Genomic DNA, 13,442 nt, shown 5'->3' with positions numbered 1-13,442 from the left:
CCCGCTTGCGTGGAACGGGTCCCTCCAATCCATAATTGATCTCGTTCCAGCTAAGCCAGGCGCATCACGCGATGATGCAAGAGCTTCAATTATGGTTACGGTGGAATAGGATACGTGCCTGCCTGCCAACGTGGGAGGAATGAGACTTCATTTGGGGTATTTGGGACGTGCCTCCTTTCGTGCTCTGTTCCGGGACCATGCACCGTTGTGCCTGCCCGCTCTCCCAACAGATTTACACATCATCAGAGCTCCTGATTAGCAAAAAATAAGTTGGTACAAGAAACAACGAGAAGAAAGAAGAATTAAAAAGGCGTTCGTTGGTCGCTGCACGGCGATTGGCGGAGCGAGCTCGTCCACGCGTACGCACGTCAGTCAGTCAGTTGCAACCGTGCGTACGCGGCTTTCCTTTCGTGCGGCCGCCGGGCGCGCACACGGATTTTTCTTTCGCCCGCGCGCGTCGCATTTCCGATTCGGCGCCCGTCGCCGCCGCAAAGCAAATTAAAGGCGAGTGAAACGGAAATTCCCCGCGAAGCCGAGGAAAAATCTAGAAACGGAATTCCGGAGAGAGAGAGAGAGAAAAAGAGAGGAGAGAGAGAGAGAGAGAGAGAGAGAGAGAGTGGGGAACGGAATCGTGGACAGCCACCCGGCCGGCGGCGCGGACGGGCGGCGCGGACGGGCGCGCGGGGCGGGGAGGACACATGGGCCGTGGGGGCGGGGGTGGGGGGCCTGGCCTAACGGCCAATCGGAGAACCCGCACGTCGCTCTCCCACACCATACGCCCGCGCTGCCCCGGTCCCGTTTAGTTTAACCCCAAAGTTTGATGTGGATTGCATGGATGGCCACGGGTTTATGTTAATTTTAATAGCCGCTTAGCTCAGCTGGGAATCGTCCCTTGTTTTCCCGTCAGCATTTTCTACGTCCTGCTAGGTGTAGGTGCGTTCCTACGCTCAACTTGGCTGCTGATTTCTGGCTCTCTGTATCACCCATTTGCTGGTTTCAAGGGTGATTTACATTGCGGCGGATCTGGATCTGGCGAGAGACGGAGGGGCGACGGGGCCGGGGAGTCGTCGACCGACCGAGCCGCGCTGCGCCGCAGCGGCACAGAGCGGAGGAGCCCCACCGTGTTTGTTAATCATGGCACGGGATGAGAGGGGAGGCTGCCTGTCAGTCACATGCAGGATACACATATGCGTGCATGCATGGAGCTCTGGCCTCTCCAAACGACAAGCTGCTCCAGGGCGACCGCGCCCTTCCGAGAGATCAGGGACGGCATGCAGATGCAGGACCACCGTGACGTACTACCGCACTGTGCTGCTGGTGGTTTTCCGTTTCAAATGCGCTGTGATTTTGTGGACAGAACAACGTCCCCTAGTAGTTAGTCCAACGATTGGATTAGGTTGGGCAGTATGGCCTGTCTCCAGATGCCGACCTGTGTGTGGAAATGCAAAGGGTGAAATCGATTTTGCTAGCCACGGAAAATATGGCAAAATGGCCCCTATAGCTCAGTGGTAGAGCGTTAGTCTTGTAAACTGAAGGTCTGTAGTTCGATCCTGCATGGGGGCATTCCACCACTCTTTTTAACAATCCGAGTATTATTGCCGTTTCCCCCTTCTTTGCATTTTTTTTTGAGTGACTCCCACTTCTCTGCAGACAAGGGATTATACAGGCCCGCTAGGAAGCAGCCCATTCGGCCTGCCTTGTAGGATTCGGGTCCAGGTCAGATCAGATCGAGCCATACGTAAGGACTTCTTTTTTCAACCGGGCTCACACCCCTTTTCATTAATTTCTGAACGGAAATATTCAGTACACAACACCCAAAAGAACACTGACCGACTAGAAGGGGACGGGAGGGGGCAGGGAGCGAGTTGGAGCATTAGCAGGGAACCCGCTGTTGATGCTCGCTAAACGAGACATCTACTACGGGACTAAAACGTACTAACACCTCAAATCATTTAATTGTACTGATGTTTTTTTCATATGCGCTGTGATTTTGCCGTTTCCCCCTTCTCTGCATTTTTTTCACATGCTCGCTAAATGAGACATCTACTACGGGACTAAAACCTACTAACACCTCAAAATCATTTAACTGTACTGATGTTTTTTCATATGCGCTGTGATTTTGTTTACTCTAGGTATGTACCATGCATTGCGACGGGAGCCAAAACTAGGAGACATAATTCCACTTTGTATGGCATGGGTAGGTGGGAAGAACCAAGAATTGGAATTTTGATTTTGGCATTTGGTAACCTGGCTCATGCATTGCATGGTAAGTAAATTAATATAATTGAGTGGCGTACAGATAGGAAGGTGAGGTCAAATATGTCATGGACTTGAGCGGCATACAGACAGTAAGGTGCGGTCAAATATGGCGTGCAATTGAGCGGCATGATTTCATGTTATTGCAAGAGTTAGTTATTTATTAAGGCGGAGTTGATGTAGTGCTGCAAAATGTAAGTAAATTAATGTGATTAAGCGATGTACTGTGAAGGTGCGGTCAAATATGATGTGATGGGAAAAAACCGGTAGATGAAGAGAAAAAATCGATGGAGGGACATGGTGAAAGGGAGGAAACCAGTTGATGAAGAGTTCTACCTGGCAGAAAAAGAAACAGTACTACTTTTTTTTTAAGTAGTAGGTATATAGAGATAGAGAAAACAACATGCCGCTCTCAAGCTGCCGACCTATAGAAATGAAGCACATAATTAAGTTAGCTGATTAGGTAATAAGATAACATTCGCCTCCATAGCTCAGTGGTAGAGCGTCAGTCTTGTAAACTGAAGGTCTGTAGATCGATCCTGCATGGAGGCATACCTTTTTTTTTCTTTTCAGAAAGAGAACCACGAAAGAGAGAAGTGCCCCTTCTCCATTGATGATTTTATTTAGATACACTCCCCAATTTTATTTTTAAATGTTTATTAAGTTTTTTTTGAGACATTTAAGTGCTTATTAAGGTTTTTTAGCGGTAAACCAAACTTTATTGATTAGTGTTTCGGTTTACAGGGATAACAAAAGAGTTATGGGGTACTCCCAGCCACATGTGGCGCCCTTGTTCTAGAGAAGTACAAAATTTGACTAAATTATGAGCATCAACATTCCCTTGCCGACCTTCGAAGATGAAATCACACCGAGAAAATTGTCTTGCCTGGGCCTGGATCTCCTTGATAACAATGCTATATCTCCCTTCCGTCCCACTCTTAATTTCCTCCACAACGGTTTTGCAATCACAAGCAACAACAATCTGATCTAAATTTAGATCCTGAGCTAGGGCTAGAGCCTCGCGGCAAGCCAACGCTTCCAGCATCGGTGGATCGTCAGTCTTGTAAACTGAAGGTCTGTAGATCGATCCTGCATGGAGGCATACCTTTTTTTTTCTTTTCAGAAAGAGAACCACGAAAGAGAGAAGTGCCCCTTCTCCATTGATGATTTTATTTAGATACACTCCCCAATTTTATTTTTAAATGTTTATTAAGTTTTTTTTGAGACATTTAAGTGCTTATTAAGGTTTTTTTAGCGGTAAACCAAACTTTATTGATTAGTGTTTCGGTTTAGAGGGATAACAAAAGAGTTATGGGGTACTCCCAGCCACATGTGGCGCCCTTGTTCTAGAGAAGTACAAAATTTGACTAAATTATGAGCATCAACATTCCCTTGCCGACCTTTGAAGATGAAATCACACCGAGAAAATTGTCTTGCCTGGGCCTGGATCTCCTTGATAACAATGCTATATCTCCCTTCCGTCCCACTCTTAATTTCCTCCACAACGGTTTTGCAATCACAAGCAACAACAATCTGATCTAAATTTAGATCCTGAGCTAGGGCTAGAGCCTCGCGGCAAGCCAACGCTTCCAGCATCGGTGGATCGTTTATCCCATAAAAAACCATTGCCGAGGAGCCTAGGAACAGGCCATCGTGGTTCCTGCCTATTGTAGCAGCAGCCCCTCTTCTCCCGTTTCTGTCAACTCCCCCGTCGACCTGGATTTTGACAATTCCAAGTTCGGGCGCTATCCACCTTTGCCTGGCAATAGGTCTCGCTGCTGCGTGTGAGTCGTGCTTTGCTCCTGTCCCGGTTTGAATAGTTGCAAGTTCAGCAATAAAATTCTTCACAAATGAATGAGTCGCGTGTGGGCTCTGCGGGTCTCCCTCATGAATGGCCTTGCGACGAGCCCACCATATCGCCCACATAGTCACGGCCATTGTTAACATACTGTCCCGAGGAAGATGATCTATAGCTGAAAATAACCAGACCTTAGCATTCTGCTCCGGCGTCGCTTGAATAAAATCAAGTATGTTTTCATCAACAAGTGCCCACACACACCTGGCAATAGAACATTCAAAAAGTGAGTGTCGCCATGAGTCTGCCATTCCACAGAGTTGGCATTTATCACCGTCCGTCATTTTCCTTGCATGTCTTACATCCTCTGTTGGGATCGAAAGCTTAGACAGTCTCCACATGAAATGACGTATTTTTCCCGGAACTTGGATAGACCATAACGTCTCCCATGATTTGGCTTCCGCTTCAAAATCCGAGGATCCTGATCTTCCTTCTAACCATTCCTCTCTTCTACGCTTTGTGTCAGCCAACATTCGATAAGCAGATCTTATCGAGAAAACTCCATTCTTCTCAAAGTTCCACGCCCAGTGATCATCCATTTGTCTAGTGCAGATCGGAATTGCCAAGATGGCCATAGTATCTGATGCAATAAAATTAGCATCAAGTGCTTCTCTATTCCATGCCGCATTGTGTACATCAATCAGCTCATTCACTAATGATGGGGGGTTGGCCGAGAGACACGCTAGCGGTTGCATGATAGCGTTCCTAGGTATCCAATTATCCGCCCATATTCTCGTTCTTGCTCCATCTCCAATTCTCCGAATAATCCCTTGCTTGAGGACATCTCTTCCTCCTTCCACTATGGCCCGCCATACCTGTGATGGCCGATTCCCAAGTTCAGCTTCCAAAATTGTGCTTTGGGGGTAGTAGACAGCCTTCAAAATTCTTGCACACAAAGAATCCGGCTGTTGTAAAAGTTTCCAGGACTGTCTTGCCAATAGAGCTAGATTGAAGAGCTCAAAATCGCGGAATCCTAGCCCACCCATAAATTTGGGCTGAGTCATGGACTTCCAAGAAACCCAAGCTGGCTTTCGTTTACCTTCCCTGCTTCCCCACCAAAATTGCCTTAGGTGCTCACAAAGACCCCTAGGTAACTTGAAGCATGACATTGAAGAAACTGGGACCGCTTGTGCCACTGATTTCACCAAGACTTCCTTTCCTTGTGAAGACAAGCATTTTTCCATCCACCCCTTCACCTTACTCCATAATCTGTCCTTCAAGTACTTAAATGCCCCGTTTTTAGAATTGCCCACATCAGAGGGCAATCCTAGATACTTCTCATTGAGGGATTCATTGGGAACATTTAGTATCACTTTAATCTCATCTTTTATATTAGCTGGGCAACCCTTGCTAAAAAAGATTGAAGATTTAGCTGTGTTAATTCTCTGACCTGAAGCCTGGCAATAGTTCTCCAACAGGTTTGACACCTCAGTCGCCCCTCCCCCAGTTGCTTTAAAGAACAGCAGGCTATCATCTGCGAATAACAAGTGGTTAACAGGTGGAGCTTGAGGCGCCACTTGTATCTCACCCAGTTGAGATGACTGACTTAAATTTTTCAATAGGCCTGAAAGGCCCTCCGCTGCCAATAAGAACAGGTAAGGGGAGATAGGATCTCCCTGACGAATTCCTCTGCTAGGTCTGAATTCCTCCAACTTCTTTCCATTAAACAAAACAGAATATGAGACTGATGTGACCAAGTTCATAACAATATCAACCCATCTCTGAGAAAAACCAAGTCTCAACATAATAGCTCTTAAGTAATCCCATTCCAACCTATCATATGCCTTCATCATATCCAATTTAAGAGCACAATGTCGGTGTTTGATAGCTTTGTTGTGTTTCATGAAATGCAAGCATTCATAAGCTACGATGATATTATCTGTGATTAAACGATCGGGGACAAAGGCCGATTGTTCTGCTGAAATGATCTCAGGGAGCACACTCTTCAGGCGGTTGGCAATAACTTTAGAAGCTATCTTATAAAGCACGTTGCATAAGTTGATCGGTCGGAACTGTGATAAGTGAGATGGGTTTTTTACCTTCGGTATTAGCACCAAGTATGTCTGGTTGATGCCTTCCGCACTCTCATTCCCCTCGACGATCGCCGGTACTGCCTTAGTCACTTCTTCTCCACAGGCCCCCCAATGCTTCTGGAAGAAATGAGCCGGGAATCCGTCAGACCCCGACGCCTTCATAGGAAACATCTGGTAAAGTGCTGTTTTGACCTCCTTTTATGTATACACCGCGTCCAGTTGTGCTCGCATTTCATTCGTCACCTTTACCGGAACCGATTCCAGAACCTCTTGCATGTTGTTGCAGCCTTCTGATGTGTAGAGCCCTTTATAAAAAAAACTCAGTTGCCATGCCCTCTAGTTCTTCCACATCCTCGATTAATTGCCCATCCGGCCTAGCTAGGGCTTTGATCCTGTTTTTCCTCCTCCTCATTGATGCTCTTTGCTGGAAATATTTTGTATTGCTGTCCCCATAAGTAAGCTAGTCTACTCTCGACCTCTGTCTGCTCAGGATCTCTTCCATGTGGTATAGCTCGACCAGTCTGTCAACCACTTTGATTTCAAGATGGCTCGGTTCTGTTCGTCCTAGGACGTTTTTCAAAACCTCAAGTTGTTTCGTGAGTTGCTTGATCTCCTTCTTTACATTGCCAAAAGTGTGCCTGTCCCAGCTGTACAGGTTTTCGCTGAGATCTTTCAATTTATCCCTAACCTCATTTGCCGACAACCCTTTCGGTTTACCATTCCAGTTTGTTTCTATGAAGGAATGTAACTCTGGGTGTCTCTCCCACATTACTTCGTACTTGAAGCTCTTCGGCTTCCTCCTCGCCTCCTCATCATCTGTTAGCTTCAGAACTATAGGCCCATGACCAGAACAAGCTGCAGTCTCGTTGCTCACTTCCGCGAACGGAAAAACAGTGCTCCATGCTGCATCTGCGACTGCTCGATCGAGACGAACTCTAGTATATGTTCCACCCGCAACCCTCTTTTCAAACGTCCACCATCTTCCCTTGTGGCCTAAATCCAGCAAGCCACAAACATCCAGGACATCCCTAAAACCATCCATCTGACCTTGGCCTCTCAAGTTAACTCCTTCGTGTTCTGTCTGGAGTAGAAATCTCCCAGCACTGCCCAAGGCAGCGTTGAAGATGCCGAAATAGAGCGCAGCGTGTCCCATGTTTTGTATCGTTCCGCCACCTGTGCTTCTCCGTACACGCACGTTAACCTCCAGGGCGAAGGTCCAAGATCTGATATATGTGTATCTATATGATATTTCGAGTAGCCAGTAACTTCTAACTTTATTGATTCATTCCAGAAAATTACAAGACCTCCACTCCTCCCCGAACTACTAACAGCAAAGGATCTATCATATCCAAAAGATTGTGCTAAAATCTCGACAAGTGCACTCGACAATTGAGTTTCCACTAGGCATAGCACGGCCAGGGCAAATTTAGCCGTGAGATCACGGACTTCTCGAACTGTCGCGGGGTTGCCCAAACCACGACAGTTCCAGCACAAAGCGTTCATTGGGCTCGGCGGTCCTCCTCGAGGGAGGCCGCCTCCGTCATCAATTCATCCTGTCGGACATCTCCTTTCTCCCCCTGCTTCCTTCTCTTAACTATCGGCAGCTTTCCCGGTGTATTCTCTCCTCCTTCATTGTGTGTTGAGGTTGAGCCTCCCTCCAGCAAAAGGACAGTATCCGCTACTTTGCCTGCAAGATTAGGAACAGGCTGCCCTCTAACATTCAACGTGCCATCAGGAGAGACCAGCCTCTTGCGAATGTTTCTTTCCTCCACCCTGATGCGCAGACTGGTAATTCACCTCCTCTTCCCCCGAAAATTCTCTTCCTCTACTGTTTCTTCCCCCTCCTCCCCCGTCGCCTCTCCCCTGCCTGCCTCCTCTATCTCCTCTCCCCCTGCTCTTCCTCTAGCGCCACTTCTTCCTCCTCCACCCCGATCTGCTTGAGCTTGCGGGTTCGGCTCCGGAGCCCAGAGCAGCCAATCGCCCCATTCATAGGTTCTTGGATCATGCACACCATCCCCACACTCCTCAACTATATGACCCATCAAACCGCAAAGATAGCAGAAGTCAAGGAGTTTTTCGTATGTCACTGGGTACCTCTTGCTCTCTTTTAGAGTTATTGGCACAAAACGGACAAGAGGCTCCTTGACGTCTAGAAACACCCTCGCCCTCAACGTGTTATTAGGGTTTATCACCCCCTCATTCACCATCACAGTGATCGGTGGACCTCCTACCTTAGCTGCAACTTTTTCTGCGAGCGCCTTCTTTGCGGTTAGCCCTGGCGGCAAACCTCTGATCCTAGCCCACACCGGAACCTTGTTCAGTTTGTACTGAGAGACGTCTGAGAACCCATCATACTCTTGGATAATTACAGGCGCCCTGCGGAACAGCCAAGGCCCCCCGTCCATGATTCTCCTCCAATCCCCAAGACAGTGGCATTGAACAAGGAACAAATTGGGACCTTTTACATTGAACGTGACCCCCTTCGCAGCAGCCCAAGCATTGCGCATCTGATTCAGAAGCGCCGAGTGTCCGAAGGGCCGGGTTGTATGAACCCTAAAAATCCCTAGCCAACGCACCTCTTTGATCAGCTCGTCCACTTCACCAGAAAAATCAAGGTCTTCAATCTCCTCCCCATGCAGATTCATCCCGGCAAACTGATCGTCCAAGTCTACTTCGGGTCCATAGTACCCCCCTCCTCTTCTTCTTCCTCCCCGTCCTGCTCGTCCCCCTCGCGAACTCCATCCTCATCCTCTTCCGCCCCTGACAGATCGGATCTCTCGTTGCCTGGTTGGTCCTCAGATCGAAAACCCGCCATCCTCCTTTCATCCTCGAGCGCCGCCCGATCTTGCGGTAAATCCTTCATGCACTCCGCCGGATTAGATCCAGCCGGTATTGGTTGACTCCCCGTAGCCGGAACCCCAGCCATCGAGCAGGTTCTACGTGGACTCCGGCGGTAGATCGCCGGAGGAAGGTGTGGAACCCTAGCTCCGCCAAAGCCTAGGGGGAAAAAGGCAAACCCCAAGTCGAGGCATCCACTTAAGTGCTTATTAAGTGTTATATGAAATTGCCCTGCATAAAAAGTCATCCGTAAAAAAAATCCTTTCTGTAGACGGGAATATATAAAGGCTCGCTAGGAAACAGCCCATTCAGCCTGCCTTATAGGATTCGGGCCCAGGTCAGACTGGCCCATACTCAAAGACTCCACTGCTGTGTTTTGCCAAGCCTTGGACGGTACAGCGCGGCACAATCTAAACCATTCCTCCCTCCACCCAATACAAGCTGTGATCCATAAAACCCTAAAAAAAGATGTGATCTAAAAAGCCTAAAAAAAGATGTGATCTAAAAAAAACATCCAAGATGTTCTAAAAAAGAAAAAAAAACTTCTCTTTTTGAGGCAAAAAAAAAGCCCTCTGTCGCGCAAGGGCCCTTAATGAAGATCAAGAAAATCTCATATCTAAATGTAACAGTTGGAATCCCTGAATTTTGGACCAGATTGGAACAATTGCATTTTGCAGACATAGAATGGCTCAATGCTAAGTATGCATGCGTAAATCATGATTTCTGTTACATAAAAAAGCATGAAATTGATGTGTTATACATTCCAAAGTCATGTAATGTATGCATCTGAAGAAATACTCATATAAGGTATGATGATTTCAGCACTACATAATTACAAAATGGAACATAAAAGCAGATCGTCATCGACTGTCTAAGATTCTATTTACATGGTTTAAACTAGTAACCCTACCAACAGACTTACAATATTGACAACAATGGCGTTATCATTTACTATCATCCTTGCTACGTATGTTAAATATATTTACATGGAATCTACACACAATGTTCCCAACTGCAGTTGCCACTTTACACCGGCTGCTGTAGCATGCACAAGAGTTTCTAGCCAGCAATGCCACATTTTCTAATATATATTTTTTCAAAAAGGGGAAAGACAATGCCACATTTTCTAATATATACTGGGCACTAGATTATCTCTAGTCACTAGTTAGTCCAGTCGATACCCTAAATGGCAACTAACCTCCGAGATCATGGGAATAGCAACCTTTCTCTGTAGAGCAAACGCCGGTTGCACTTGCATCTACTTAATGAACCAAAGCAAGTGTCAGATATAAGGCCGCTTGTTTTGGTTTACATACAGTTGCGATCTTGAGTTCTTGACCCTGTCTTTGGAGGATGCGTTACTCCCTTGACCTTGGGCTACAATGTTTTATCCTTCCTGTTTTAGAGAAAATAAAGATAAAACTTAATAAGCAAAGTAAAATATGCTAACGGCAGCACAAAAGAGCACAGGAAATGGATAAGTGGTGAAGCAGTTGACAGCCAAGAGGCAGGATTTACCTCTCTAATTGGCTCCCTATGTTCTTCCTGGAATCGACGGGGATAGCAGATAGGGACAAGCGCTCCTGCCGTTTCAGTGGGGATTCAAATGTATTCCCGCTGCGCGATTCAACTTTCTGGGATTTTTCGGGAGCTGACCCGAATAGCTGTACAGTAAGGCTTCCACCTGATGAAAAGGATGTCAAGATATATTCAGTTAGCTTGAAGATTTTGTTGTGATTGATTAATACGAGCACTTACGTCAAGGTATTGCCTGTCTGAATATGAAAATGGAACTACAAAAGCACAGAACAAAGCGGAAAGAAGCATCAAACTTACATAGTACAAGGGCAGCTCCAATCCATGCAGCATTGTCCCATCTTTCACCTAAGAGGAACCAAGCGAATGTAGCTCCCCATACCGGTTCTAGTCCATAAACGATTGCAGTTTCAGTTGCTGAAACATGGGCCATCGCTACCATCTGCGCACATACACACATGTAAGATGATCTCATAAATTAAACAAGTCTCCAGACTGTTCATAAAACTACTACAAGGTTCTCAAAAGTAGGCTAACCTCTGCCCACATACATAACCCCGTTGAAAAGACTCCGGTGTACAGTGCTGGTATCCAAGGAAAAGAAGCCGCCGAATCCCAAAGCGTACCAAACGTCCATGATTCAAAGCTGGAATCGTGGACCTCAACGAAGGCATCTTTGAGCAAAAACCAGATTATCGAGGTTAAAGCCACAACAAGGACCTGAATGATAGATGGTCAGTGAGATGGTTCCCATTTGTGACCAAGATGATTAGAGCAGCATAGTGGATATCGGAGACTGCAAGTACGCAATTCAGTTATGAACCTCAAAGCTAAGAAGAGCCATGAACTTCTTCTTGTCTGTACTTCTTGATATTTGCTCCGTTCTAAGCATATGGATCCCGAAAAATACCGCACTCAAGAAATTCAGCACGTCACCAACCTTTGGAAACAACAAGAGAGGATTGCAAAATCAAAATTATATTCTTTGTCAAGACACATGAAAATTATATACTGTAACCAAATCTCTGAAAAGACGATCTCAATTCTCTTTCAACAAAACGATGGAGTGCTTTGAATTGGTTCGGCATTGCTATTGGTAAAATATTTATTCAGAGTATCACTGTTGATAGCTACACAAAATAGGACATTGAAGTGTTGTACTAGTAAATTCTGAATTCCATTATGAGGACAACGGAATAAGCTAACAAGAGCTACTGTGCAAGGAACACGACTAAATGCTTAGTACTTACACAAGGAGGAGAGCCACCACATTCTAGCAGGCCAACCCCTATAACTGATACTATGGCCCCGAACCAAGTCAGCATGGGTATCGAGGCGCCAAAAATGCCATCAATCAGAGGCACAACTATCACCTGTTCACACAGATTTCCTTAGGTATCTCCACAACACTTGCCAATTCCACCATTACAACAGAACATAAAAATTGTGCAAGAAGGCGTACTGTGAAGGCTGCAATGAAGGATGCTCGCCCAGCTTCAGATGTGATCAACCCAATTGCTTGAGCAAGGTACGCTAGACTAACCCAAACTCCTAGCTCTAATCCCCCATTTCGTGTACGGCGATCGCCGAATGCGCGTATCACAAATGGTATGAAGGGGATGGCTGCGATTACGAAGCGCACCATGTTGAACACCGCGGGTTCTGTGAGGGCTTCAACCTCTTTCAGAACTGGAATATCACTTGCTGCAGAAAACAGGAACAAAAAACAGGAAGTTGTCAAACACTGAGTTTCATGATTGATACTGAATTCTACTCCCTCCGTTTCTAAATACTAAGACTTTTTAGAGATTTCAATATGAACTACACACGGAGCAAAATGAGTGAATCTACACTTTAAAATGCGTCTGCACACATCCGTATGTAGTCCCTATTGAAATCTCTAAAAGGTCTTATATTTAGAAACGGAGGGAGTAGATCAGAGAATTTTCCTAGCGAAGTTGCGCTACTGAACAATGGAGAATTGTTGCTTGTGCCAATTCGTGACGCCGCCGTTTCTTAACACCTTTAGCATATCTTACGAACTGCAGAGAGATCAAGGAAGGTAGGTATTACCGTAGATGACGGTGAGGGCGTTGAGAATCATGATGCTGCGGGTCTTCTTGGAGGCGAACAGGATCCGCCTCCACATGGGCCTCCCGTGCACCCGCTTGCTCACGCCCCCCTTCTCCTTCCCCCCTTCCTCCCTGCCGGTGGCGCCGGGATCCTCGAGCGGCGAGCACCGGAGCGGCGCGAGGATCCCCGCCCGGCGCACCGACGCGGCCGAGCGGGGCGCCGTGAAGGCGAGCAGCACGCGGCAGGAGGGGCCTGCCGCCGCGGCAGCCGCCGTGGCCACCCTCGGATGCAGGGGCAGCGCGCACGACGCGGGCGCGAGGGAAGAAGCCATGCCACGACCACCACTGCAGCTGCAGCTACTGCAAGCGAGCAGGCAGTAGTTCTACTTCACTGTCTGTAAGTGTTCGAGGAAGTCGGCGAGAGGGAGGATTCTCTGCTTCGCCGGGGAGGTGAGGAGGGTGTGGAACTCGTGGGGGTGTGAATGTGGCAATGAGGGGGCGGGGAATCGGGCGGAAAAACGACGGAGATGCATTATTTTCTGTGGAGCGGACGCGCGCGGCGGGGTTGGGTGGTGGTGGCGGCTCGCCGGGGGTAAATCCTGGTGTTTTGCGAGTTTCCGGGCGTGTTTTCCAGGCAAAACGCCGTCGTCGTGCGGGTGACATGGCAGGAGTTGAGGTGAAAGGTGTACTCGTTTCCGGCGAGGTCGCTCGCGTGGGGCAGGGAACCTTGGACAGGTGTCTCCCATTTGAGCATGTGATTCTCGTCTGATGTTTACGGCTGTGCAGCTCTCGTCAAACAGGAATAGAAATCTGAACTGAAGGTTTCCTACTAATTCCAAAATTCAAAAATCG

General features: G+C 47.3%; 1 protein-coding gene and 2 non-coding genes across 3 annotated transcripts; 2 read left to right on the top strand and 1 right to left on the bottom strand.

Annotated features, from left to right (window-relative positions):
* The first annotated feature begins 1,491 nt into the window (after nucleotides 1-1,491).
* Nucleotides 1,492-1,563, top strand: TRNAT-UGU (transfer RNA threonine (anticodon UGU)). The gene has a single exon. It is a non-coding gene; the product is annotated as a tRNA-Thr (tRNA).
* Nucleotides 1,564-2,736: 1,173 nt separating this feature from the next.
* On the top strand, nucleotides 2,737-2,808 carry TRNAT-UGU (transfer RNA threonine (anticodon UGU)). Its single transcript has one exon. It is a non-coding gene; the product is annotated as a tRNA-Thr (tRNA).
* A 7,021-nt stretch (nucleotides 2,809-9,829) lies between these two features.
* LOC123095832 (uncharacterized) lies at nucleotides 9,830-13,166 on the bottom strand. Its single transcript, XM_044517402.1, has 8 exons — nucleotides 12,592-13,166; nucleotides 11,981-12,222; nucleotides 11,769-11,891; nucleotides 11,342-11,458; nucleotides 11,056-11,238; nucleotides 10,819-10,960; nucleotides 10,501-10,666; nucleotides 9,830-10,378 (listed from the first exon to the last, which is right to left on the bottom strand). The coding sequence occupies exons 1-8, from the start codon at nucleotides 12,920-12,922 to the stop codon at nucleotides 10,360-10,362; spliced, it is 1,323 nt and encodes a 440-aa protein (XP_044373337.1). The 5' UTR covers nucleotides 12,923-13,166; the 3' UTR covers nucleotides 9,830-10,359.
* Nucleotides 13,167-13,442: the final 276 nt, after the last annotated feature.

Source organism: Triticum aestivum, chromosome 4D (assembly GCF_018294505.1).
Source record: "Triticum aestivum cultivar Chinese Spring chromosome 4D, IWGSC CS RefSeq v2.1, whole genome shotgun sequence".
NCBI lineage: Eukaryota > Viridiplantae > Streptophyta > Magnoliopsida > Poales > Poaceae > Triticum > Triticum aestivum.
The sequence above is the reverse complement of the archived record's forward strand: the minus strand, read 5'-3'. Positions and strand labels throughout refer to the sequence as shown.

Excerpts from the sequence above, each read along its gene's own strand:
- LOC123095832 (XM_044517402.1), bottom strand. The coding sequence starts at position 12,922 with ATGGCTTCTTCCCTCGCGCCCGCGTCGTGCGCGCTGCCCCTGCATCCG. Across the intron at positions 11,892-11,980 it reads CCTTCATTGCAGCCTTCACA|GTGATAGTTGTGCCTCTGAT; the intron begins GTACGCCTTCTT and ends CTGTGTGAACAG. Across the intron at positions 11,239-11,341 it reads TGGCTCTTCTTAGCTTTGAG|GTCCTTGTTGTGGCTTTAAC; the intron begins GTTCATAACTGA and ends TCTATCATTCAG.